This window comes from Dendrobates tinctorius, unplaced genomic scaffold, assembly GCF_039654945.1.
Source record: "Dendrobates tinctorius isolate UK_male_01 unplaced genomic scaffold, ASM3965494v1 ptg000084l, whole genome shotgun sequence".
NCBI classification, from domain to species: Eukaryota; Metazoa; Chordata; class Amphibia; order Anura; family Dendrobatidae; genus Dendrobates; species Dendrobates tinctorius.
The window spans coordinates 2,613,388-2,641,346 of NW_027361752.1; the positions used below are offsets into that span (position 1 = coordinate 2,613,388).

General features: G+C 44.0%; 1 protein-coding gene across 3 annotated transcripts in view; it reads right to left on the bottom strand.

Annotated features, from left to right (window-relative positions):
- ST3GAL6 (ST3 beta-galactoside alpha-2,3-sialyltransferase 6) overlaps nucleotides 1-27,959 on the bottom strand; it is a 171,519-nt gene that overhangs the window by 100,004 nt on the left and 43,556 nt on the right. For all 3 annotated transcript variants that reach the window (XM_073584403.1, XM_073584401.1, XM_073584402.1), the window contains exon 2: nucleotides 21,362-21,491. In XM_073584403.1, the coding sequence (XP_073440504.1) occupies nucleotides 21,362-21,371 (10 nt within the window). In that variant the 5' untranslated portion in view covers nucleotides 21,372-21,491. The remainder of the gene's footprint in view (nucleotides 1-21,361; nucleotides 21,492-27,959) is intronic.

A 27,959-nucleotide genomic window follows, 5' to 3' on the forward strand; every position in this document is an offset into this window, starting at 1 on the left:
TTTTGATGTTTACCATCCACCCGAGTTTCTGTAGGGTATTTGTTACCCTTTCTACCTGCTCTGTGCAGTGATGTTCTGAGTTGCCCACTATTAGAAAATCGTCCAAATAGGGTATTATAATTGTGTTGAGGATTCGGAGGAAGGCTGTCATCTCCGCTACGACTTTCGTAAACACTCTCGGGGCTATGGATATGCCTAATGGAAGAGCTCTGAATTGAAAATGTCTGAGATTGCCCTGGATGTAGAGAGCTAGTCTTAAGTATCTTTGATAATCTGGGTGGATCGGGATGTGATAATAGGCATCCTTTAGATCGACTACGGCCATAAAACAACTGTGGTGTAGTAGTTTTATGGCCGAAGTTACCGATTCCATTTTGAAGGTCTGATTTTCTATCCACTGATTGAGGCCGCTGAGGTTTATAATTGTTCTGAATGACTGGTCCGTTTTTTGGTTTTTTTTTTTATCAGGAGAGGGGTGAGTAGAAGCCCGTTCTCTCCTGTCTGCTTGGGACTTCGGTCAGAACGCGTTTGTCTAGCAGACTTAAGATTTCTGACTTCAGGGCCAATTGTTCCTCTATCCCCTTCCTGACGGGGGTCACCACAAATGATGCTCTCGGCCGCTGAAAAAACGGGATTTTGAGGCCTTTTCTTATAATGTTTAAGATCCAGGCATTGGAAGAGATACCTTCCCAGGCCTTGGAAAAGAGAATCAGTCTCCCCCCTACCGGGATGTCGGCGTCATTGTGGGGATTTTTTTGAGGATGAGGTGGCTCCCCCCGAACATGAATCCGGACTCCTTCCTTTTGTCCTCCTATCTTTTCCTATCCCCCGGAGGACGGCCCCTGTTGAATTTTCCTCTCCGAAAGGACGGCATTCTTTGATCTCCTGGAAACCTGGGGAAGCCATTCTTTCTATCACTTGCTTTTTCCAAGATGTCATCTAGATTTTTCCCAAATAAAAATTGACCATCACACGGAAGAGAGCACAACTTAGCTTTAGACTGCAGGTCTCCTGGACAACCTTTAAGCCATAATGCGCGCCTTGCGGCGTTTGATAACCCTGCTGCTCTTGCCGTCAGTCTCATGGAATCGGCGGAAGTGTCGGCCAAAAAAGCTGCTGCTCCGTGTAGAAGATACATATCCGCCAGAATTTTTTCCCTCGAGACCTTTGAAGCGAGTTTCTCTTCCAGCTGCTGTAGCCAAATCATTAAGGAACATGCTGTGCAGGTGCCAACTATTGCCGGTTTTAGCCCTCCTGCCGCTGCTTCCCACGTCTGTCTTAGGTAAGAATTCTCTATTTTATCTAGCGGGTCTCTAAGCACACCTGAGTCTTCCAGGGGCAGGGCCGATTTTTTTAGACGACCTAGACACTGCTGTGTCAATCTTTGGGACTTTGTCCCATATCTCCGTGTCTTTATGTTCAAAGGGGTATCTCCCTTTTAGAGGAGGAGGGAAGTGCTCCTGATCTTTCAGACTTCTTCCATTCTCTTTCAATGAGTGCCTCGACTTTCTCATTGACTGGAAAGGTGTGTTTCTTTCTTTCCTGTAGACCCCAGAACATGACGTCTTCCAGAGACTTAGCCGTTTTTTCCTCCTGTAGGCCCATGGTTACTCTAATGGCTTTGAGGAGAGCATCCGTACCCTCTACCCGAAAACACGGCCTGCCAGCCGTGTAACTATCCGAGTAGGAGGAGGACAGGTGTTCGGCCTGATATACAGCCGAGGAGGAGTCTGAGGAAGAACTAGGGGAGTCTTTCCTACTCTTTTTCTTTAACAACACTTTAAGGGAGCCTTCCACCTCAGACCTGATGACCGATCTGAGGTTAGTTGCAAAGCTTGGCGCCTCCTCCGCCATGGTTCGCTGGATACAGCTGGCGCAAAGGTCCTTCTGCCAATCTCTCGCTAGGGGGATCCTACATATGGCACAATCCCTATTGTTTATCTTGCTCCCTGCTTTTTTGGCCTTTTCCTAAGGAAATTATCACACAAGAAAAACCCTATTAACAACATATTAACATTCATGGAGATCACTCACCACCCATAAAGTCGGGTACCGGACTCTGAGGCTGTGGTGGAGCACGTGACCTGTGCTCTCTGGACATCGAGGAGTCTCCCAACCTCCTCCTTTAAATAGGTCCGTCCCGGTGAATGTTCTTTCTCCCCTCCCCCCTGCGACCGCCGGGCCAACCGCTATTCTTCTTAATGCAGCCGGCGTCACACCAGGCGCCATCTTGCCGTCGCCTCTGTGACGTCATCCGGCGCGCTCCCAGGATGCCCTGCGCCGCTGACGTCAGTGGCCGGAAACCGCCCCCCGGCTCTCCCTGTCATGTCGTGAGGGAGAAGGTTCGGGACACGCGCTGGGGAGGGAAGCACGGACGAGCGCCCCAGACCACTGAGGCCGCCTAGCCGCACCCGCACGAACCCGAAGCCTGAAGGAGGACCCCGGGGACTGCGCTTCCAGGAGACCGACGGCTGGCACTGCAGGTAAGCCAACCTGCTCTTCCCGCACCAGGACGACCCTGGGCTCTTCATCCATGATAGGTACCGCCGCTGTCAGACTGGGATTCCCTTCCTTCCCTTCCTAGGACAGGAACCCAACTGAAGCGGGGGAGAGGTGCTGCCCCTTATATTTCAGTAGGTTCCTGTCCTGGCGGGGCAGATCCCTCTCTCAGGTGTGCTGTCATGGGTGAAGGGAAAAAAGGCAGTTTAAGATAATAGATGAAATGTCAATGGCTTCTCAGCTATGTGCGCCCTCAAGCTATGTTCAAATGCAGCATTTTTTTCTGCGGAACACTGCATTTTTTCAGGTGCAGATTACATGAGTGCTTTGTCTACAGCACTTATTTATTTTATTCACCAAATATGCATTAAAAAACAATGTAAAATGTGCTTACGGTGGGTTACTTCTGCATGCCCTCATTGCTACCTAAAAAATATAAAAATACAGTAAAAATGCTGCAAAAAAACCAAACAGAAGTGACATGCTGCAGTCATAAAAAAAAACAAGTAGATGCAGGAGATTTCTGAACACTCACAGCTTTCGCTGATACTTTTTTTTTGTGTACACAATGCAGCAAAAAAAAATGATGCGTCTGAACATAGGCTCAGTGTATGTGCAGACATACATGACGATACTTGTTTTTTAACAAATCCTGAACGGGAAGAAAAACACCGTTACGTCAAGTTCGTGCACGATTTATTTCGGTGCCAAGAGCTGAAAGCAAATTATCTTGACTCTATTGGCAAACAAACCTTATTTCTGAATTTTTACAGAGGGATTGTTGCTTTGAGCTATAGAAAGTCTGCTAAACCTATTGCTCAATATCTGAGCGACTGGGGTACAGAGAACATATACGAGTCTAGATAACCTGTATACCGGTGATATAAAATTGCTCTCTTGTTTCACAGAGAAAACAACTCGAGCATTGCATCAAAATAGTGTTTCCATAGCAGTTGCCATTGCTATTCCATATACTGAATAAATGTAGTCGCACATAGATTCTTCTAAAGCTACAAGCCACTTTTCATCCCTAGGAGTCACTAAACTGGTCATGTGTAACTGGAGAAAGTGGAGGTAAAAAAAACGCTCTGCCAATAGGAAAGAATACAGTGGAAAAACCATGAAGGTGACAATGCGTTCTTTTTGTCTGACAACGTGTTTACGAAGCACACTTGCTTCTTCATCAGGACAAACCATGTGGCTTGTCCTGATGAAGAAGCAAGCGTGCTTCGACACCACATGGCTTGTCCTGATGAAGAAGCAAGCGTGCTTCGACACCACGTGGCTTGTCCTGATGAAGAAGCAAGCGTGCTTCGACATCACGTGGTTTGTCCTGATGAAGAAGCAAGCATGCTTAGAAACCAGGTGGTCTGTCCTGATGAAGAAGCAAGCATGCTTCAAAACCAGGTGGTTTGTCCTGATGAAGACACAAGCGTGCCTCGAAACCAGTTGGTTTGTCCTGATGAAGAAGCAAATGTGCTTCCAAACCACGTGATTTGTCCTGATGAAGAAGTGTGTTTCGAAATGCGTTGACAGACAAATAAAAATAGCATTGTCACTTTCACAGTTTTTCCACTGCATCCTCTCCTTTTGGCAGCACAGGTTTATTTCCACTTTCTCCAGTTGCACGTCATTTCCTTCTGTGGATATGCAGCAGTCAAATTCTCCAGTGATTACAATGGTTGTGCCTTTCACGACTCTTGAAGGTGAGCATAATCTTTGCTTTTTACTTTCTCATTTTTAACCCAGATAAGAATCTATCACCCTCATTATCTTTACAGTTTTCAACTACACTGGTCATGGCCAAGCTCTCTTTTCAGATTCTGATCTTATGTGGGTTCAGAGAACTGGTAACTTTCAGACAAACAAGTGCAAATTCTATTCACAGTGAAAAGAGGAGGAACACAAATAGGAACTGGGCATTTTACAAAACAGTGAAAAAGGACATCAGTAATAAATTAGCATAGCACAGTCCTCAAGAACAAAGAAACAAGCAGTAATAGGATTAGCACACTCACTAATGACACACTTCCTCCACTGAGGGGGAAGGACAGTACACACCACTTACTGCAATCCTGCTGATTCTGTAACAATAGGTTCACAAGTAGCTTTTGTTATGCATTCTTTTCTGCTTGAAATATATGTCCAGAAAACCAAACTGAAAATTGTGTTTTTTCTAATGGATTTTCTTACGTTTTTTTGTGCTTAGCCAAGTTTCTGACAACAACATTAAAAAAAAAAAAAAAAAAAAAACTACAAATCAACATCTCAAAATGTCAAAATCTGAAACATTTTATTGTTACTTTGTGAAATATGCTATGGAAAAAACAAATCAAATACATTACACGTTAAAAAGTCCTTCGCGGTCACCTATGTTCAGTGGTGTCATTCTCCATTACGGTATATTAGCTCCTGTTCAAAACTAGTCTTTTTGTTATACGTTTGGCTAACAGCTCCTGGTGCAGACAGATGCCCAATGTGTCACCATGACCCCATGAACCCAATGTATGTCAGCAGTGTATTTTAGGTATACATCTGCCCATGAACAGCACATTAAAAAAAAATAATGTATAGAGTCAATAGCAGACACACTGCTATACACTGACGCCCGTCGGTGGCGCCCAATGTTACCTTTGGAAGAAGGATAAAAAGTGACCACAGCCTTACCTAGTGGCACACTGCTTACAATGGTTTCATGAATTAAGGAAACAAGATGTTTGACTTCCATAAAATGCAAAACAAGAATCAATTTGGCCAGTGACATGGTTTGGCTAATGCAATTTTAAAAGTGTTTTTCCATAATCCAAAGTAACACCTATCCACAAAAGCTCTCAGAAGTCAGAAACCCCCATAGATAATAAAATGACAGTATAACCTCAGTCTGTGTGCAGAACACCAGAGGATCCACCTTTTATTCATGCGAAACCAATGCATCATTAAAGGGTTTTTTATTTGTTAAAGATGAGGGCTAATTTCACATTATTTCCAAAATATACACAATGTTAGGACTCAGCTTTTCTTGCCGGTTTGATGGGTCATCATCATTTGATCGCTCATATACGATTTCCATATTTGTAGTCACCTGCCAACGAGCTAATTTTCCCACTTCCATGTTAAAGCATTGAGAGCAGCAGTGAGAGAAGTTAATGACAAATGACTACAAGTAGGCAAAATCACATATGCATAACTGTACGACGACGGATCAAACCAGCAAGTAGAGCAATCCTAACAGCGAGTATACTACACAATGTTAGACTTCGACTTGATACAGTTTTACCTGTAGACAGGGGTGGATTAAGGGTAGCCAGGGCCCGGGGCAGTTCAGACTCTGTGGGCCCCCCTCGTCACGTGACGGGGGTCACGAATCGTAGAGCCACACTCTACATAGAGAATAATGGAGCCTCCAGCACCGACCTCCACCCGCAGAGCCACACTCCACATAGAGAATAATGGAGCCTCCAGCACCGACCTCCACCCGCACTCCACATAGAGAATAATGGAGCCTCCAGCACCGACCTCCACCCGCAGAGCCGCACTCCACATAGAGAATAATGGAGCCTCCAGCACCGACCTCCACCCGCAGAGCCGCACTCCACATAGAGAATAATGGGGCCTCCAGCACCGACCTCCACCCGCAGAGCCGCACTCCACATAGAGAATAATGGGGCCTCCGGCACCGACCTCCACCCGCAGAGCCGCACTCCTCATAGAGAATAATGGAGCCTCCAGCACCGACCTCCACCCGCAGAGCCACACTCCACATAGAGAATAATGGAGCCTCCAGCACCGACCTCCACCCGCAGAGCCGCACTCCACATAGAGAATAATGGAGCCTCCAGCACCGACCTCCACCCGCAGAGCCGCACTCCACATAGAGAATAATGGAGCCTCCAGCACCAACCTCCACCCGCAGAGCCCCACTCCACATAGAGAATAATGGGGCCTCCAGCACCTACCTCCACCCGCAGAGCCGCACTCCTCATAGAGAATAATGGAGCCTCCAGCACCTACCTCCACCTGCAGAGCCGCACTCCTCATAGAGAATAATGGGGCCTCCAGCACCGACCTCCACCCGCAGAGCCGCACTCCACATAGAGAATAATGTAGCCTCCAGCACCGACCTCCACCCGCAGAGCCGCACTCCACATAGAGAATAATGGAGCCTCCAGCACCGACCTCCACCCGCAGAGCCACACTCCACATAGAGAATAATGGGGCCTCCAGCACCGACCTCCACCCGCAGAGCCGCACTCCACATAGAGAATAATGGAGCCTCCAGCACCGACCTCCACCCGCAGAGCCACACTCCACATAGAGAATAATGGAGCCTCCAGCACCGACCTCCACCCGCAGAGCCGCACTCCACATAGAGAATAATGGAGCCTCCAGCACCGACCTCCACCCGCAGAGCCGCACTCCACATAGAGAATAATGGGGCCTCCAGCACCGACCTCCACCCGCAGAGCCGCACTCCACATACATGGCTGCTCTCAGTGCTCGGTGCTGTGCGCACAGGACCTGTGATGAGGTCACAGGAGGGGAGGAGTCAGGGGTCACATGATCGGGGGCCCTGACACCTTACCTCCTGTGATCTCATCACAAGCCTTTGCACGCTACCAGCAGCATCAGCGTTCACGCTACTTGTAGATGCTGCTGGTAGCAGAGCACATAATGCCGCCCCCACGGTCACTCACGGTCACTCACTTATACGATGGACTACTTGCTAGAGATGGGGTGCACCTTACGAAGACTGGAAAGCAGGTATTTGGAAGTCGCCTTGCTACACTTGTAAGGAGAGCTTTAAACTAGAACAACATGGGAAGGGAAGCAAAAGACCAGAAAAAGCCATACACCTGACAAATGCTACTGAGAACTCTGCTATTAGAAGTGGAAAGGAAGAACAAAGACGAAAGAATCTAATTAAAAAAAAATATTGGAGAAAGAGAAACCAATCACAAACTAAAATGTTTCTATACTAATGCACAAAGCATGGGCAACAAACAAGGAGAATTGGAACTACTAACACAGGAAAAGAAATATGATGTCATTGGAATCACTGAAACTTGGTGGGACAATACACATGATTGGAATACAAGACTAGAAGGATACAACTTATTTGCAAGAAACAGACTTGATAAACGAGGAGGGGGTGTCGCATTGTATGTTAGAAATGCGTATATCTGCACAGAGATTGAAGCTTCAGAGACTGGGAGTTCTGTGGAAACTGTTTGGGTAAGAATACAAGGACAGAACAATGGAAAGGACACCATTGTAGGCATTTACTACAGGCCGCCTGTGCAAGCTGAATATATGGATGAACTCTTTATGCATCAAATGGCCAAGTTCTCCAAAAAATATGACATAGTTGTCATGGGAGATTTCAACTATCCAGACATTTGTTGGGAATCTCTCTCAGGCAAAACTAACAGGTCAAGGAAATTCTTATCCTCTCTTGCTGACAACTTTATCTTCCAAAAGGTAAAGGAGAAAACAAGGGGAACTGCTACCTTGGATCTAATCCTTATAAACAGGGAGGAAATGGTTGAGGAGGTAAAAGTGGCTGGGACCCTAGGAGGTAGCGACCATGCTATTTTAGAATTTTGGATAACTAGAGGCGGAAGACCTGTGAAGACTCAGACGTCAAGGTTAGAGTTCAGAAAGGCAGATTTTAAGGGATTCAGAAAGAGAATTGGAGGGATCCAATGGCTGGATATCCTTAAAGACAAAAATGTCCAGGAAGGATGGGAAATCTTGAAAAATGAAATTCTCAAAGCACAGTTGTTAACAATTCCGAAAACAGGGAATAGGAAGCATTTAAGGAAACCAGGATGGATGAACACAGAACTTAAGCACATGCTAAAAAGGAAGAAAAAAATGTTTATAAAATGGAAAGAAGGAGGCATATCTAAAGAAGAATATAATGCTGTCTGCAGAACCTGCAAGGCACAAATCAGATTATCTAAAGCTGAAAATGAATTGAGGCTTGCAAGAGATGTCAAAAGCAATAATAAAGGATTTTGGGGATATGTCAAAAGTAAAAGAAAAGTCAAAGATGCTATAGGATTTTTACAGGATGAAAATGATGAAATGGTAAGACAGGATGTTGAGAAGGCTGAACTTTTAAATTCCTATTTTGCATCTGTTTTCTCTCAGAAAGGAAATGTAACATCAACTGTTATTCACTGTCCTATTAAGGGAATAGAAGAATCCAGGATATCTATAAACAGAAAGATAGTGAGGAAACACTTAGCTAACCTAAATGTATTCAAGTCTCCAGGTCCAGATGAATTACACCCCAGAGTACTGAAGGAGATAGCAGAAGAAATTTTTGAACCCCTCTCCATAATCTTTGAAAATTCTTGGAGAACAGGAGAAGTGCCAGAAGACTGGAGAAGAGCAAATGTTGTTCCTATCTTCAAAAAGGGGAAGAAGGTGGTCCCAGGCAACTATAGGCCGGTGAGTCTGACTTCTATACCAGGAAAGATCTTTGAACAAATTATTAAACATGTATGTCAATACCTGGATAAGAATGAAGTGATTAAACAGAGTCAGCATGGGTTTGTAACTAATAAGTCATGTCAGACTAATTTAATTTCCTTCTATGATGGTATTACTGATTGGGTGGATCAAGGAAATGCTGTAGATATAGTATATCTTGACTTCAGCAAAGCATTTGACAAAGTCTCTCATACAATCCTTATTGAAAAAAATGACTAAGTATGGAATGGACAAGGCAACTGTTAGGTGGATTCACAACTGGCTTAGTGATCGGACCCAAAGAGTGGTCGTAAATGGCTGCACATCCAGTTGGAAGAATGTCTCAAGTGGGGTACCACAGGGCTCTGTCCTGGGCCCTGTATTGTTCAACATCTTTATCAACGATTTAGATGAAGGAATTGAGGGTAAACTGATTAAATTTGCTGATGACACAAAGCTAGGAGGGATAGCTAATACTAGAGAAGAGAGAGAGAGGATTCAAAAAGATTTAAATAAACTGGAGAAGTGGGCAGCAACTAACAGAATGGTTTTTAACAGGGAGAAATGCAAAGTACTACATCTGGGCAATAAAAATGAAAAAAGCATATATAGAATGGGAGGAATAGGGCTAAGTGACAGCACATGTGAAAAAGACTTGGGTATACTAATAGATCACAGACTGAATATGAGTCAACAGTGTGATGCAGCAGCAAAAAAGGCAAATGCAATTCTAGGATGTATTAACAGAAGCATACAGTCTAGATCACGTGAAGTAATTATTTCCCTCTACTCCTCTTTGGTCAGACCTCATCTGGAATATTGTGTCCAATTTTGGGCACCACATTTTAAAAAAGACATCAACAAACTGGAGCAAGTTCAGAAAAGAGCGACCAGAATGGTGACCGGTCTGCAAACCCTGTCTTATGAGGAAAGGTTGCAGGATTTGGGAATGTTTAGTTTGCAAAAGAGAAGACTGAGAGGAGACTTAATAGCTGTCTACAAATATCTAAAGGGCTGTCACATTGTAGAAGGATCAACTTTATTCTCATTTGCACAAGGAAAGACTAGAAGCAATGGGATGAAGCTGAATGGGAGGAGACACAGATTAGATATTAGAAAAAACTTTTTGACAGTTAGAGTGATCAATGAGTGGAACAGGCTGCCACGAGAAGTGGTGAGTTCTCCTTCAATGGAAGTCTTCAAACAGAGGCTGGACAGACATCTAACTGGGATGATTTAGCGAATCCTGCTTTGAGCAGGGGGTTGGACCAGATGGCCCAGGAGGTCCCTTCCAACTCTACGATTCTATGATTCTATGATTCTACCACTGAGGACGTGAAGTGCTATCCTGGCAGTGTGGTGTCTGAAAGGCAGCGGTATAGCGCTGAAACACATTGGTACAAAAACCTTATCTAAAGCTCCAAGGCACCTAATTACCCAAAGAGCAGCCCACCTAATGCGATTCTCTTCATTCTGGTAGATGCCTATTTCAAAGCCCCCTTTGAGTATGATGGAACCCCCACAGACAGTGCAATACCCCCACAGTGAATTCCCCAGTTCAAGCACAGTACAATGAGTGACCACAGCTCCCTATATATGAGATGGCCCCCACAGCTCCCTATATATGAGATGGCCCCCCACAGCTCCCTATATATGAGATGGCCCCCCACAGCTCCCTATATATGAGATGGCCCCCCACAGCTCCCTATATATGAGATGGCCCCCACAGCTCCCTATATATGAGATGGCCCCCACAGCTCCCTATATATGAGATGGCCCCCACAGCTCCCTATATATGAGATGGCCCCCACAGCTCCCTACATATGAGATGGCCCCCACAGCTCCCTATATATGAGATGGCCCCCACAGCTCCCTATATATGAGATGGCCCCCACAGCTCCCTACATATGAGATGGCCCCCACAGCTCCCTATATATGCATATGAGATGGCCCCCACAGCTCCCTATATATGAGATGGCCCCCACAGCTCCCTATATATGAGATGGCCCCCACAGCTCCCTATATATGAGATGGCTCCCCACAGCTCCCTATATATGAGATGGCCCCCACAGCTCCCTACATATGAGATGGCCCCCCACAGCTCCCTATATATGAGATGGCCCCCAAGAGCTCCCTACATATGAGATGGCCCCCACAGCTCCCTACATATGAGATGGCCCCCACAGCTCCCTACATATGAGATGGCCCCCACAGCTCCCTACATATGAGATGGCCCCCCACAGCTCCCTACATATGAGATGGCCCCCCACAGCTCCCTATATATGAGATGGCCCCCACAGCTCCCTACATATGAGATGGCCCCCACAGCTCCCTACATATGAGATGGCCCCCACAGCTCCCTACATATGAGATGGCCCCCACAGCTCCCTACATATGAGATGGCCCCCACAGCTCCCTACATATATGAGATGGCCCCCACAGCTCCCTACATATATGAGATGGCCCCCACAGCTCCCTATATATATATGAGATGGCCCCCACATCTCCCTATATATATATATATATGAGATGGCCCCCACAGCTCCCTATATATATGAGATGGCCCCCACAGCTCCCTATATATGAGATGGCCCCCACAGCTCCCTATATATGAGATGGCCCCCACAGCTCCCTACATATGAGATGGCCCCCCACAGCTCCCTACATATGAGATGGCCCCCCACAGCTCCCTATATATATATGAGATGGCCCCCACAGCTCTCTATATATGAGATGGCCCCCACAGCTCCCTATATATGAGATGGCCCCCACAGCTCCCTACATATATGAGATGGCCCCCACAGCTCCTTACATATGAGATGGCCCCCACAGCTCCCTACATACAGTGGGGCAAAAAAGTATTTAGTCAGTCAGCAATAGTGCAAGTTCCACCACTTAAAAACATGAGAGGCCCCCACAGCTCCCTATATATGAGATGGCTCCCCACAGCTCCCTATATATGAGATGGCCCCCACAGCTCCCTACATATGAGATGGCCCCCCACAGCTCCCTACATATGAGATGGCCCCCACAGCTCCCTATATATGAGATGGCCCCCCACAGCTCCCTATATATGAGATGGCCCCCCACAGCTCCCTATATGCCATATATTGGCCCCAATACCATGTCACTGCACGGTCAGACACAACAGGGGCACACTTATAAGATTATCTCAGCACAGGAACATTCCCTCCCATTCAGGTGGCTGGGGATCGGTCTTGACCCTCATGTTTCTACTAACATCAATTACTAGCATGTCTGTAAGGCTGGGTTCATACTGCATTTAGGCAGTCCGTTTGATGGACTGCGTAACACCACAGCATAACGCGGTGTAACGCAGTCTGTTAACGCTGCTATTGCCCTCAATTGTCGGGCGCATCGCAACGCATGCCGTAAAGCGGCATGCGTTCGCGACGTGCCGTCAGTGACGGAGCCTCGGACGCGGGCTGCAGCGTCTGAGGCTCAGTCACCGCTAACACAGATGAATCATCAGGGCTAGCGGGTATAGCATAACGCGATCGTGTTATGCTATACCGTTTAACCAGCCCGTCAACGCTATGCGTTGAACAGGCTGCTTAACGTAATGTGAACCTGGCCTAAAGCATATCGGAGGAGCACAGGTACACTTTACAAGGGATGTGATCTCTGGGATAGATCTCCTTTAACTTGGAACATGCAAAAGATCTGACTCGTAGAAATATTTTTTTTTCTATATATGGTAATTTATGACTGTATGACTGAAAATAAAATATTTAAACTGAAATTGTTTTTTCCGGAGCTCAAATGCCGGTAAAGTGCGAGTTTCGTTTTTCATTTACATTTTTCCATTGCACATCATGAAGAGCCGGATGTGGTCACTAGAGCATTAGTTATAGGTATTAAAGACATTTTCTTACACAAGTTTTTAGACATTTATTAATCCAGTTACTATCAGATCCTCCTAAAGGTACATATGAGAACAAAAATATTTGTGACTGCTGCAGTAGTGGCTGTATGCAGGCTTGGACTGGCCCACAGGAGAACCGGAGAATCCTCTGGTGGGCCACCACCCTCTTATATGGGGAGTATTTGGCCCAATAAACTTCATTTTATTGCTATGGAGTTTCGTGAATGAGGATAAAGTCATATTTTCATGTAGCTGAAAAGTGGAGCCCTGGAGCTGATGTTACTGGTGGGCCCTACATTGGCTATCTGTGCGATGCTCTAGTCTGGTCCAATTTGCGGAGCAGATAGTGCACGAGAAGAAAGTCACATCTGCGATTTACTTCACGTATCAAACAAAAATGGAATTCAACTACGATGGTCTCTGACCACAAAAAAAAAAAAGACAATAGGTCTCCATTTCTTTGCAGTAATTATCCTCATCCTGTATACGGTATTGTACCTGCCTATATTCCTAGCCTTAGGCCTCTTTCACACTTCATTTTTTTTGCATCAGTTGAAATCCGCCAAAAAGTCAGACAAGCGGATCCGTTCTTAACTGATGTCAACGGATGGCCCAGGATCCGTTTTTAGACGGATCCTGCAAACGAGGAAGTTTAAGGGAAATGCTGTCCGGGAAGGAGAAAGAGAGAGAGAAAGAGAGAGAGAGAGAAAGAGAGAGAGAGAGAAAGAGAGAGAGAGAGAAAGAGAGAGAGAGAGAAAGAGAGAGAGAGAGAAAGAGAGAGAGAGAGAAAGAGAGAGAGAGAGAAAGAGAGAGAGAGAGAAAGAGAGAGAGAGAGAAGAGAGAAAGAGAGAAAGAGAGAAAGAGAGAAAGAGAGAAAGAGAGAAAGAGAGAAAGAGAGAAAGAGAGAAAGAGAGAAAGAGAGAAAGAGAGAAAGAGAGAAAGAGAGAAAGAGAGAGAAAGAGAGAGAAAGAGAGAGAAAGAGAGAGAAAGAGAGAGAAAGAGAGAGAAAGAGAGAGAAAGAGAGAGAAAGAGAGAGAAAGAGAGAGAAAGAGAGAGAAAGAGAGAGAGAAGAGAGAGAAAGAAAAAGAGAGAGAAAGAGAGAGAAAGAGAGAGAAAGAGAGAGAGAGAATTTTTTTCTTGTCCGGCACCCAGAAAGAATTTGGGGTTAAATCAGTGTCTGGAGGATCCGCCAGAGAAAAAAACATTACAAGCTCCGTTTTGAAATCTTTGAGGATGGTGACGGATAGCAACTTTTGGCGGATCCTCAAAAAAAACGGATGCAACGGACAGCAATCCGTCACAATCCGCCATTAATGCAAGTCAATGGGGAAAAAAACGGATCCTCAAAAAAAATTGAGGATCCGTTTTTTTTTTTTCAAAACCTGGCGGATTGTGACTGATTGTAAAAAACGGAAGTGTGAAAGAGGCCTTACCATTCAGTGTCAACTATTTTCCTAAGATCATCCTTTTCACAGGATTGCCAAGACTCTATCCTACTGAAATTTTCACATTTTAAGGTTATATGTATGCCACATCTAGTTTCCAGTACATTTTTTTTTTGCAAGTGGGTTTTACAGCACATTACTTATTAACCCACACTTTTACATACATACATATATGTATTTGTATCTCTTTTCACATACTATTACCGTATATTAATAGTACGTAGGTATCTTTCATGTACAGTTTTTTCACTTAAATTACATTATCTATTGCTCAGGCGTTCACTCCACGTTTCCGGATTATATTTTCTAATCCTCTTATTCACTTAATGTAGTGGTCTCATGATTAATAAAATTGCTCATTTAGTTAAAATTGTCCCTAAATATAGCATACCCGAATTCTAGGATACCGCATTCATTATTTATTTTATATCTTCAGTCACATACAGGTCTCCTTATTGCAGCAGGCAAGCGTGGACTCTCTTACTCTCTTTGTTTAGTTTGCAAAAGAGAAGACTGAGAGGAGACTTAATAGCTGTCTACAAATATCTCAAGGGCTGTCACATTGTAGAAGGATCAACTTTATTCTCATTTGCACAAGGAAAGACTAGAAGCAATGGGATGAAACTGAAAGGGAGGAGACACAGATTAGATATTAGAAAAAACTTTTTGACTGTTAGAGTGATCAATGAGTGGAACAGGCTGCCACGAGAAGTGGTGAGTTCTCCTTCAATGGAAGTCTTCAAACAGAGGCTGGACAGACATCTGACTGGGATGATTTAGCGAATCCTGCTTTGAGCAGGGGGTTGGACCAGATGGCCCAGGAGATCCCTTCCAACTCTACCATTCTATGATTCTATGAGTTAGGACTTGTACACTAGTGATGAGCGAGTATACCCATTGCTCGGGTTTTCCCGATTATTTTGGCGTGCTCGGAGATTTAGTTTCTGTTGCTGTAGCTGCATGATTTGCGGCTGCTGGACAGCCGCAAATCATGCAGCTGCGTCGACAAAAACTAAATCTCCGAGCACATCCAAATACTCGGAGGACACCCGAGCAACGAGTATACTCACACATCACTATTGTACACACATTTCCAAGTCCAGTGCGCAGACCCGATCTCACTCGGACCTTCCCGATGTGCTCACATGGGCCGGCGGCATCTCCTGCTGTTTAGCAGCGGTGGAACGCTTACGGTTGAGGTGCAAAGGAATAAGCTCCATTTTTGGAGTGTGTTTTGGCTGACGCATGGGCCGTTGATGACGGATGTTATACACAGTCTCATATGATTGGCTGGCGGTTCTAAATATACATTAACCTTGTAGTCAAGATTAGCCACGCCTCCTGATGAAGACATTTGCGAAATGCGCGTAGGGGCGGCAGGCAGGTGTCCAGTCACTTGAAATTACCAATAAGTAATTGCACAGTATTCTCTTTATTGTGGCACTCATAGGGCTCTATATCATTGGCACTACTACAGCACTTTACTTTTTCTACTGATTACATCAAGCCCTTGCTGCACTATTATATGGTCCTTTGGAAGCACTATTTTGAGTTGTGGTTATCTTATATCCGCTAGGCATGTTTTAGCCTTAATTCTTATGGCGGTCTATATATTCTTCTTGGCCACATTCATAACTCTTCCATTGCATTCAATCATATTGGAGAATTTAACTACTGGTTCTTTATGTTTAACCCCTTAGTGACGGGGCCAATTTTTTAAATTCTGACCATTGTTAATTTATGTGGTGATAACTCTGGAACGCTTCAACAAATCCCATTGATTTTGAGAATTTTTTTTTTCATGGCACATTATAATTTATGATAGTGGTAAATTTAGGTTGATATGTTTTGTGTTTATTTATAAAGAATATCAGAAACTTGACAAAAATGTAAAAAAAATTGCAATTTTCAAACTTTGAATGATTATCCGTTTAATCCAGATAGTCATACCACACAAAAACATTAATAAATAACATTTCCCTCATGTCTGCTTTACATCGGCACCATTTTTAAAATGCTAGTTTATTTTGTTAGCCTTTTAGGAGGTTTAAAAATGTAGCAGCAATTTTTCATTCTTTCAAGGAAATTTACAAAATTTAATTTTTTGAGGGACCTATCCAGGTTTGAAGTGACTTTGAGGGTCCTAAACATTGGAAAACCCCAAACGTGATACCATTTTAAAAACAGCACCCCTGAGATATTGAAAACTGCTGTCAGATAGTTTATTAACCCTTCAGGTGATTTTCAGGAATTAATGCAAAGTGGTATAGCAAGAATGAAAAAGTGTTTGTTTACCACCTACATGTCGCTGACTTCTGAACTGACCGCGGCGGTATATCCAGGAGACTCTAAGGCCGCTATTTGGCCATGAACTTCTATTTCAAACATCAGGACCACACAATCATGATCTTGGTGTGTCAATTAGATTAAAGTGGAAGCCCCCACAATCTATTAACCATTTGATTTAGTCACTTTTGACAGCAGCAAATAAGGGGTTAAACAGATATGGACAGTGAAAACACTGATCATTTGTGATACAGCAAGTTGTCAGCTATAGTGGACAGCCGACAGCTGCTGGATTGTCACCTGTGTGGGGATGATATTCTCTTATATCTCAGGTCAGTAAAAAGACGTATCGGCTGTCATTAAGGGGTTAATTGTGGATTCCCCATTACTCCTGCTACGGCAGATTTTACTCTGCTATTTTTTTCACTATATATACATTTTGATTGAAATAAAAGTATTAATTGGTATAAAATACTCTTTTTCCTCTTTGTCTGTACTGGCTAGTTAGGGGGTCGGTAGTACTATGTGATTTATATTGAGTTATTTACCTACATTAAGCTCATTAATTTGGGGCTATCCTTAAGTGTTTAATTGGGTTTTACAGTTGTAGCACTTAAAAAAAAAAAAAATGTTTACGTGTCAAAAAAGTGCCAATCAAAAAATGCGTGTGGTTTTGTACATTTTTTTTTTCCTTTAAAGATTCTGTCACCACATTTTTGCCACCTAACCTGATATCAGCATAATGTAGTCAGACACACTGATACCAGCGATGTGTCACTTACTAGGCTGCCTGCTGTAATTTTGATAAAATTACTGTTTTATAAGCTGTAAAATATCACTAGAGGACTAATAAACCTGCTGACACGTAGTCCTCCATATTCATGAGCTCTGTATAACCGCTCCCCCCACCACTGTGAGCATAGGCAGCATTCTGACAGCGTTTACAGAAAGCAACCAATCAGTGGTGTGGGCGGGGTTACACAGAGCTCAGCATTTAGAGAACTGCTAGATCTGCAGCAAAGAAAACTGAGATTTTATCATAACTGCAGCCATCAGCCCAGTATATGGCAACTTGCTGGAATCAGGGTCTCTGTCCCTATATCATCCTGTTCTCAGATGGGGTAGCAAAAACCTGACAAAATATTTCAATTACGGCTGCCTTAACTGCTCATGTAAGTATATCCTAACTATTGATCCACAGCTGCGGACCAGGGAAATGAGTGACAAGTATCAGGTTGCTGCCTCGCCAACAAGTTCTTCATGACTGATACATATGCATGACGAAAAAAAAAGCTAATGCCGCCTGTAAAAGAAATCCTGGTGCCCTAATGAGAGAATTCATGTTGAGCAGGAAGATAAACATCAATTATGAAAGCGTTCTAATAAATTTACAAATCAAACAAGAAGGCGTCCAAAATCTCCAACCGATTTCACTAATTTTTGGCACAGAAAGAAGTAAAAGTTTTTAACTCCTTCACAACCGACAGCGGCATTTAACAAGCGCAGACAGAAGTACATTATTGATCCAGCCCATCGGCTTCCCCGTCACGTGAGCAGGGGGGCACTGATGGGTTGTCCCGACAGTCGGGGGATCGTCTGGAGACCCCCTCCGCCTGTCACCACGATCCACCTGTTAACGCCGGACCGTGGCCAGCATTCATAGGAGATAGTGATTTTTGCTGTTCATAGCAGGGCTGAAACACCACTATGGGTAGCACAGGCGATCGGACGATCGCAGCTTCAAATCTCCTAAGATTAGGAGGACTAATTAGTCCTAAGGGGACTAATTAAATGCAGTAAAAAGGCTGAAAAAAAGTATTGAAAAGTATTAAAAAAAATAAGTTCAAATCACCCTCTTTTTCCTCAATTAAGAATAAAACAATTTGAAAAACAAATAAATTACACATATTTGGTATCGCTGAGTTCAGAAATGTCCAATCTATCAAAATATAAAATAAACTAATAAAATCGACAAACGACCCAATGAGAAAAAAAAAAAAAAAAAAAAACGAAACAATTACGATTTTTTTGATCGCCGCGACATTGCAATAAATGAAATAAGAAGTGATCAAAACATGGTATTTACTCCAAAACGCTGTCAGTAAAAACGTCAGCTCAGGGCGCAAAAAGTAAGCCAACACATTGCCCCATATCACGAAAAATGAGAACGTTTCGGGTCTCGGAAAATGGCGACAAAGGGAAATTTATTTTATTTTTTTTCAACAATTAAACAATAAAAAAAAAAAAAAAAAGAACTATACATGTTTTGTATCTGCGTACTCATACTGACCTGGGGAATAATATTGCGTGATCAATTTGACCATATATTGAACGTAGTAAATTTAAAAAAAATTTAAAAAACATTGTGAAATTGCATTTTTTTTTTTATTTTTTATTTTGCAATTACACCACACATGGGATCTTTTTTTTTTTTCAAATTTTCCAGTGTTCTATGTGGCAGAATGTATGGTGTCAATGAAAAGTACAACTTATCTAGCAAAAAAACAAGCCCTAATATATTTTTTTTTATATAAAAATAAAAAAAGTTGTAACATTGGGAAGAAAGAGGAGGAAGAAACAAAAGGAAAAAAAAAAAAAAAAAATCACATGGAGGGGTCAATAAAAAGTGGCAAAATAAACGTACACATAAAAGCTTTGGTTTTGCTTTTGAAGGCCAAGAAAATAAAAAAAATGTTAGTTTCCATAAGATTGCAACAAGTATTACGAGGCGCTAATGTCAGCCCTTCTGCTGGCGGACAGTTTTGCACTATTGTCAAGAAAATAAATCCTAAATAAAAAAAACAAAAAAAAACGTATATATCATACTGTACCCCGATACTAATAATATTTGTAGACACCGGTAATATTGATACGGAGCAGTAAATTATCCCCTCTCCACAGCACAGTTGAAAACCGATATAAATAGTGGGGGGTCCGACTACTGGAACCCGCTGCAATCACAAGAACCAGACACTATCACCATTAGAAAGGAGATGCACTGTGCATGCCCGACCGCCGCTATATTCATTCCTTTTGCGGCCTCCAACCTGTGCGCCATTTTGTAACGGGGATAAAGTTAATCTGCAGGATAATAAAGTTTTGGGACATGACTGAATCCCTTTAAGTGGTTGAAGGATAGTAATGAGAGCACGAGCCAATCGCTGCAGTTACAGGTGGATGTTGGCGATGTAACATCGGCATCGCAGGATCAGCTCTTCGGCCCCCCCACCTACCCGGTTTTTCCCCCTCTGAATTTCCCTAAATCCTAAAGTAAAAAAAGTGACCCTAAACCTCAAATAAAGATGCAGATGGTAACGACACTTCCCTAAAGGTACTGTCACACTTAGCGATGTACCAGCGATCCCGACCAGCTGTATGACGCGGTCAGGATCGCTGGTACATCGCTAAGTGGTCGCTAGTGAGCTGCCACACAGGCAGATCTCACTAGTGACATCGCTGGGGACGGGGGTCGCTACTTACCTGTCACACCAGGCGATCCTGCGTCATAGGCAGGAATAGCCGTCCCCGAGTCTGACGGCGAAGTGACGGTCCGGCGCCTCCTAGTGGCCGAGACCGGAACAGCAGGCCCCGAGTCTGATGGTGACGTGACACCAGGGATCACGAAAAATCTAACAATTTTTATTCGTAAACAAAAAAATTAAAAACACTTAAAGTCCATGATGATGGACTATGACAATTGATCCATAATAATAACCATACAAAAAAGTTCATGACAATAACATCTGAGCAAAACTGATTATATATATATATATCTCTCTCTATCTTTATTCTCAAGTATAGACTATGCAACTGTATTGTGCTATTTTTTTGACCCCCTGGTATCTTGTGATTTCACATATGTATGTCTTTTTTAATCATTGATTTAAAAATCACTGATGTCTGAATGAGCCCAAAGAGTTTGTTCATACTGATTTTTTTCAGAAGTATAAAGTAGATAGTAGTAGTAAAGAAAAAATAATGAGGAATTTAAAAACCACCAGTTTTGATTGGAGAGTTGAAAAGATTCTGCTCTGAAAACAATGAAATCTTAGTTTTCCCTCACCCTCATATCTCATAGTCTTAAGGTACTGTCACACTTAGCGATGTACCAGCGATCCCGACCAGCGATATGACGCGGTCAGGATCGCTGGTGCATCGCTAAGTGGTCGCTCATGAGCTGCCACACAGGCAGATCTCACCAGCGACATCGCTGGGGACGGGGGTCGCTACTTACCTGTCAGACCAGGCGATCCTGCGTCCTCCCGCCCGGCTCCACGCGTCGCTCATCGTCACAGCAGGAATCGCCGCAGGAAGCTGACGACGAGATACAGTCCTGAACGTTCTCGCGCGATCAGCGATAACCAGCGGGGGAGCCGGTCGTAGGTAAGTATCAGACACAGAGATATCGCTAGTAATATCGCTGCAACGTCACTAGTTATAGCGATATTGCTAGCGATATCTCTTAGTGTGACAGGCCCTTAAGAAACGCAACTTCATAGAATAAATAAATGACATATAATGATACATCTCACATAACCATATTGTAAATGACCTCACCCGAGCCTGAAATTACTTCTAAGGCTTTTGTTCACATCTTGCAGCAGCTGCGTTTTTTTTATTTTGCCACAAAAACGCACCGTTTACAAGAATATTTCCGTAGATTTCACATTTATCGAACTATACATTTTTTTCCCCATATATTCTGATTTTTAGATTTCATGTGCAACAGCAAACCCAATACAAAAGGCACAAATCTACATATATGTACCTTGATACATGATATCGTCTCCCGCGACCCGTATGGAACGGCTAATCTGAATCAGTCAAATCCTCATGGCAGTCTTTGGACCTCCCATTCAAAGCAGAAAACGTCCACATTGAACCGCACTTTCTGGACTCTAGAAAAAAGGAAGGAAGAAAAGAAAAACATTAAGATCAACAACCGTCATCACCTTCTACAGAGTACATTCTGAGGAACTAAAATGTCAATAGTTATCAGGTTTTGAAACTGCCAGGTAGAAAAGAGGGGCGCAACATACAAGTGTACTATGGACAGGCAGTGTGAGTGCAGAGGTAGTGTAGCAGAGCTGACAGTGCTAGGAGAGCTGATAGAAGCATTTGTAATGTGACACAGCTAATCTCAGCTGCACTACCCCTCCCTCCACACGGACTCCCTCCGAAGTGGAGGGAGAAATCGGGGATACTTCTTTATACATAATCCCTGGAGTAACATCAGAGGGGGTCCTGACACTTTGATCGGAGACACTTCCTTGGGAGTTTCATCTCTGCCGCCTGTTGTAAGCCTCGGAAGAAGTATTCTGGGACCTCCTCTTCCAAGACTACCTAATTTTAAAGTTAATGCTTCAAGTGGCTTTTGTAAAGTATATCTCACAGAATGTGCAGCAACATAGTAAAGATGTTCGACCCATAACTATGTACACAGAAAATAGAATAAAAAAATGAGATGAGCCTCCTCACTTCTGCATCGGAGGATCAGCAAGAGCCAACGTAACAGATTCCCTACTTTTGTACAAAAGAAATAATGAAGTATTACTGTGCAATATTATCCAGCAAAATGATGGATACCATGACAGAATTCTGATTTTTGGCTCATGTACCTTAATGTAGCCTTAAAAGCAAAATTTACATACAGGCACTACATTTCTGTTAGGAACAGGGAGTAAATGCAGATCTTATTCTGACCGAAACCAGAGAGGTAAAATAACAATACTGCGCTTCCATTCACGTGCTTTCCACATAGAGCGAGTTTCGTTTGCCTTCTAGGCCATGTTGACACACAGTCTAAAGGCTGCAGGTTATTTTTTCCCTCCTGCTTTTTATCTGTATAATTTCTATAAGTGTCTGCACAATAATACAGAATGAAAATCTTCTCCGATTATTGTTATTTTTTTTATGGGGGGGGGGGATTTTTCTTTTCCTAATGAGTTTTTGGTGCAGATTTCAAGCAGCATTGTTTTAATACAGAAAAACTTTGATTCTGCACTTAAAAATGCAACTGCCCTTTTTTACATACTGGTATATTTTTTTTTTCCAGGTTCCCCATAGAAGCCTAGAGGGGAGGAAAAGAAAAAAAAAGCACCAAAACCGCACAGTTCAACAGCGTCTTTAGATGCACAATGGGCTGGAGCTTTTCATTAAATCACATCCACTTTGCTTGGACGATTAGGCCAAGGTCACACTAGGCGTTTTTGCAGCTTTTAAGGCTATGGGCCCACGTAGCGTTTTAAAACGCACAAAGAAAACCGGACTCCTTCCCAGAAATCGCGTGTTTTTTCCGTGCGATTTCACCGCGATTCTGTTCGCGATTCTGCCGCGTTTTTCTCAAGCACTTTCCAAGCGATTTGAAGCATCGCTTGGAAAGTGATTGACAGGTTGGTCACACTCGTCAAACATAGTGTTTGACAAGTGTGACCAGCTTTTTACTATTGAGGCTGCCTATGCGGCCTCAATAGTAAAAGATAAAATGTTAAAAATGATTAAAAAAAATTACTTCCCGCATGTGGCTATGCCCACCATGCACGAAGTTAAGCGTCTCATGTGCGGTTGGTACCCACGGTGTGGAGGAGAGGAGACTGTCCTCCAGGCCCTGGGTACCATAACCCCTGTAAAAAAAAAAAAAAAAAAAAAAAAAAAAAAAAATCGGGGTATATTTACCTTCCGGCGTCCCGCGCTGCATTCCCGGGCCTCAGCGTTCCCAGCGATGCCTTGCGAGACCTGTGATGACGTTGGTCTCGCGTTACTATAGCGATCTCTTGAGACCGCTAGAGTCACGCGAGACTACGTCATCACAGGACCTTGCCGCAAGGGATTAATGGGAACGCTGAGGCCCGGGAATTCAGCGCGGGATGCCGGAAGGTAAATATACCCCTTTTTTTTTATCTTTTTTTTACAGGGGTATGGTACCCAGGGCCTGGAGGACAGTCTCCTCTCCTCCACACCGTGGGTACCAACCGCACATGAGACGCTTAACTTCCCGCATGGTGGGCATAGCCACATGCGGGAAAGTAAGCGATTCTCATGCATTCCTATGGGTGCGGAATCGCGGCAATTCTTTGCGATTCCGCACAAAAGAATGATCATGCTGCGATTTTTTCCACGATGCGATTCCGCCGCGGAAAAAAGCGCAGCATTAGCACAGCATGTGCGGAATACCATAGGAATGCATGGGGGGCGTTCTGTACACGATTTTTAAACGTTTTTGCAGCGTTTTCGCACCGAAAATCACGGCAAAAACGCTTAAAAATCGCATCGTGGGCACACAGCCTTAATGTATTTTTTATGCAAATAGAGGATGTCACTTCCTTCAGCATTTTTCTCAGTGTTTTTTTCAGCATTTTTTACCAATTGACTTGAAAGTGTGGTGAAAACACGCTGAAAATAATAAAAAAAACACACCAAAAGCACAGGTATCAGATTTTGCTGCGTTTTTTTGTGCCCGAATCCTGATTCTATAGAATAGGAATTTTTTTTTTTGCAATACTTTAGTAAAATCAGCACAAATCTACCATGCCAAAACCACAGGAAAAAAAAACACACACAAAAAAGCAGAAAACACACAAGGAAAGCATGTTATTTTTACTGTAGCTTCTTACTCACCTAGTGTGTACTTACCCTTAAAAACAAAAAATTTTCTGCACAAAAACCGCAGCAGAAAAGAGTGCTGTATTTACACAATGTTGGACCATGGCCTTAATCTGGAAGCACACTGTCACCTACATTGACCCTCAGCCCTCTGATATTAACAGCAGAAACCAGAGATACAGGGGAGAAAGTCAGAAAAGCAACATCCTTGTACTAAAACCTGCTGGAAACTGGATGACCACACACCCAAAGCAGAAATGAAGAACAGAATGATATTAAACACATGTGGCTTTGGAACCAGAAAAAGCAATTTTTTTTTTACATTGAGAACACCAAATACATTTACTCCCTCAAATACTCCACCCTTCCCAAGAAAAAACATTATGTCACAATCTCGCCTTCTTTCTAGAAGAAAAGCTCTTTTCACAGAGGTCGATTTGTGAGCTGCAGGAGCTCACTATGTACCAGAACAGTGACCTATACACCGCGAGAGTGACACTGTGACGTGCGCAGTCAGTGACCCTAGGGACGCAAGAATGCTCCGAGGGTAAAGACATGCGAATAGGTAAAGATCGCGACACTGATGTAAAACCTTCTTTCTACATTCTGCTTCTGGATCAGTGCAGAGGATACATACAAGATGCCAGAGGTCCTGACACCCCAGACACGCAAAACCAAGGATAAAAACAATGAGAAAATACCCTGTGGTGTCTTATCAAAAAAGGGCAAAATCCATCCCACCACGACAAGGTTTAGCCAGTCGGGACAGTCTCTAACTCTAGAACTTCCTTTTACTATGTGCCATGAGGCCTCATAATAGACGAGATCAGAGTGGGGACCTACACCTGGCCATTTTGCACCTGCCCGTGAAAAGCTGTATAGATCCACAGCCCAAAAAGGGGGAGCCACCTCCCTATATGTACAAAGCACAAGGAACCAAAGCAAACGCGAAGAAATGAACCTGCACACCCGTGGAAATAAGTGCAATGTGTAGCTGCACATTCACACTGCAGCTATTAGCAGACAATAATAATAAATTGTATTTCTATAGCGCTGACATATTCCGCAGCACTTTACATTTCAGTGGGGATTTGTACAAACAATAGACATTACAGCATAACAATAATCACATAGATTATAACAAATACCAAGAGGAATGAGGGCCCTGCTCGCAAGCTTACAGTCTATGAGGAAAGAGGTAGACATGAAAGGTGGGTGGTAACAGTTGCCCTGATTGTATGGACCAGCCATAATGTTAAGTGTGTAACAGTACAGGCACAGAGGGCTAATGGAGGCATAAAGCATGTGGGAACATGATGCGGGGAACCTGGTTATGGTAAAACTTTTGGCTGTGCCACACAGGGATAGATTAGGTTAATGTGTTGAGGCAATAGGCCAGTCAGAATAAATGCGTTTCAGGGCACACTTAAAATTGTGGGGATTGGGGACTAATCGTATTGACCAGGGAAGTGCATTCCAAAGAATTGGCGCGGCACATGTAAAGTCTTGGAGACGGGAGTGGGAGGTTCTGATTATTGAGGATGCTAACCTCTGGTCATCAGCAGAGCGGAGGGCACGGGTAGGGTGGTATACTGAAACAAGGGAGGAGATGTAGGGTGGTGCTGAGCCATGGAGGGCTTTGTGAGTGAGGGTAATAAGTTTATACTGAATTCTGGAGTGGATGGGTAGCCAGTGTAATGACTGGCACAAGGCAGAGGCATCGGTGTAACGATTGGTGAGGAATATGATCCTGGCTGCAGCATTCAAGACAGATTGGAGAGGGGAAAGTTTGGTAAGAGGGAGACCGATTAGAAGAGAGTTACAGTAGTCGAGACGAGAATGAATAAGAGAAACAGTAAGAGTTTTTGCAGACTCAAAAGTAAGAAAAGGTCGAATTCTAGAAATGTTTTTGAGGTGCAGATGACAAGAGCGAGCCAGTGATCGAATGTGGGGGGCAAAGGAAAGCTCGGAATCAAGTATGACCCCAAGACAGCGGACATGTTGCTGGGGAGTAATAGTGGAGCCACACACAGAAATGGCAATGTCAGGTATAGGTACATTAGTAGCGGGAGGAAACACAAGGAGTTCAGTCTTTGACAGGTTCAGTTTCAGATATAGTGAGAACATGATGTTAGACACAGCGTTTAGACAAAACCTAGAATAGACAAAATGAGCGTACAACCTGTAGTAAATAAATATGCAGATAGTAATAGCACATGTAAATAATATAGTACTTAGACTAGTTTAATGTAAAAAGCGCAAAAGCCATCCCACCATAAGACCCGATTATTGGGCAATCCCTGCATGTGTTGAGGCTGCCTAACAGCCGAGGGGACTTGTATATATTATTCGAGCATGCTCTAGATACTCGGCTAACAGTCTAGCAGGCTCTAGATACTCGGCTAACACTCGAGCAGGCTCTAGATACTCGGCTAACACTCGAGCAGGCCCTAGATACTCGGCTAACACTCGAGCAGGCCCTAGATACTCGGCTAACACTCGAGCAGGCCCTAGATACTCGGCTAACACTCGAGCAGGCCCTAGATACTCGGCTAACACTCGAGCAGGCCCTAGATACTCGGCTAACACTCGAGCAGGCTCTAGATACTCAGCTAACACTCGAGCAGGCTCTAGATACTCGGCTAAGAGTTGAGCAGGCTCTAGATACTCGGCTAAGAGTCGAGCAGGCTCTAGATACTCAGCTAACACTCGAGCAGGCTCTAGATACTCGGCTAACACTCGAGCACGCCCTAGATACTCGGCTAACACTCGAGCAGGCTCTAGATACTTGGCTAACACTCGAGCAGGCTCTAGATACTCGGTTAACGGTCAAGCAGGCTCTAGATACTCGGCTAATAGTCGAGCAGGCTCTAGATACTCGGAAAACACTCGAGCAGGCTCTAGATACTCGGAAAACACTCGAGCAGGCTCTAGATACTCGGAAAACACTCGAGCAGGCTCTAGATACTCGGAAAACACTCGAGCAGGCTCTAGATACTCGGCTTACGCGCGAGCAGGCTCTAGATACTCGGCTTACGCGCGAGCAGGCTCTAGATACTCGGCTAACAGTCGAGCAGGCTCTAGATACTCGGGCTCTAGATACTCGGCTAACACTCTAGCAGGCTCTAGATACTCGGCTTAAACTCGAGCAGGCTCTAGATACTCGGCTAACAGTCTAGCAGGCTCTAGATACTCGGGCTCTAGATACTCGGCTAACACTCTAGCAGGCTCTAGATACTCGGCTTAAACTCGAGCAGGCTCTAGATACTCGGCTAACAGTCTAGCAGGCTCTAGATACTCGGGCTCTAGATACTCGGCTAACACTCTAGCAGGCTCTAGATACTCGGCTTACACTCGAGCAGGCTCTAGATACTCGGCTAACAGTCGAGCAGGCTCTAGATACTCGGGCTCTAGATACTCGGCTAACACTCTAGCAGGCTCTAGATACTCGGCTAACAGTCGAGCAGGCTCTAGATACTCGGCTAACAGTCGAGCAGGCTCTAGATACTCGGCTAACAGTCGAGCAGGCTCTAGATACTCGGGCTCTAGATACTTGGCTAACACTCAAGCAGGCTCTAGATACTCGGCTTACACTCGAGCAGGCTCTAGATACTCGGCTAACAGTCGAGCAGGCTCTAGATACTCGGGCTCTAGATACTCGGCTAACACTTGAGCACACTCGCTCATCACTACAGAGAATGTTTCGCTGGAAATGATGAGTAACCCATCTAACAGCGCGTTGTATCAGTCTGATTCCAAAGTTC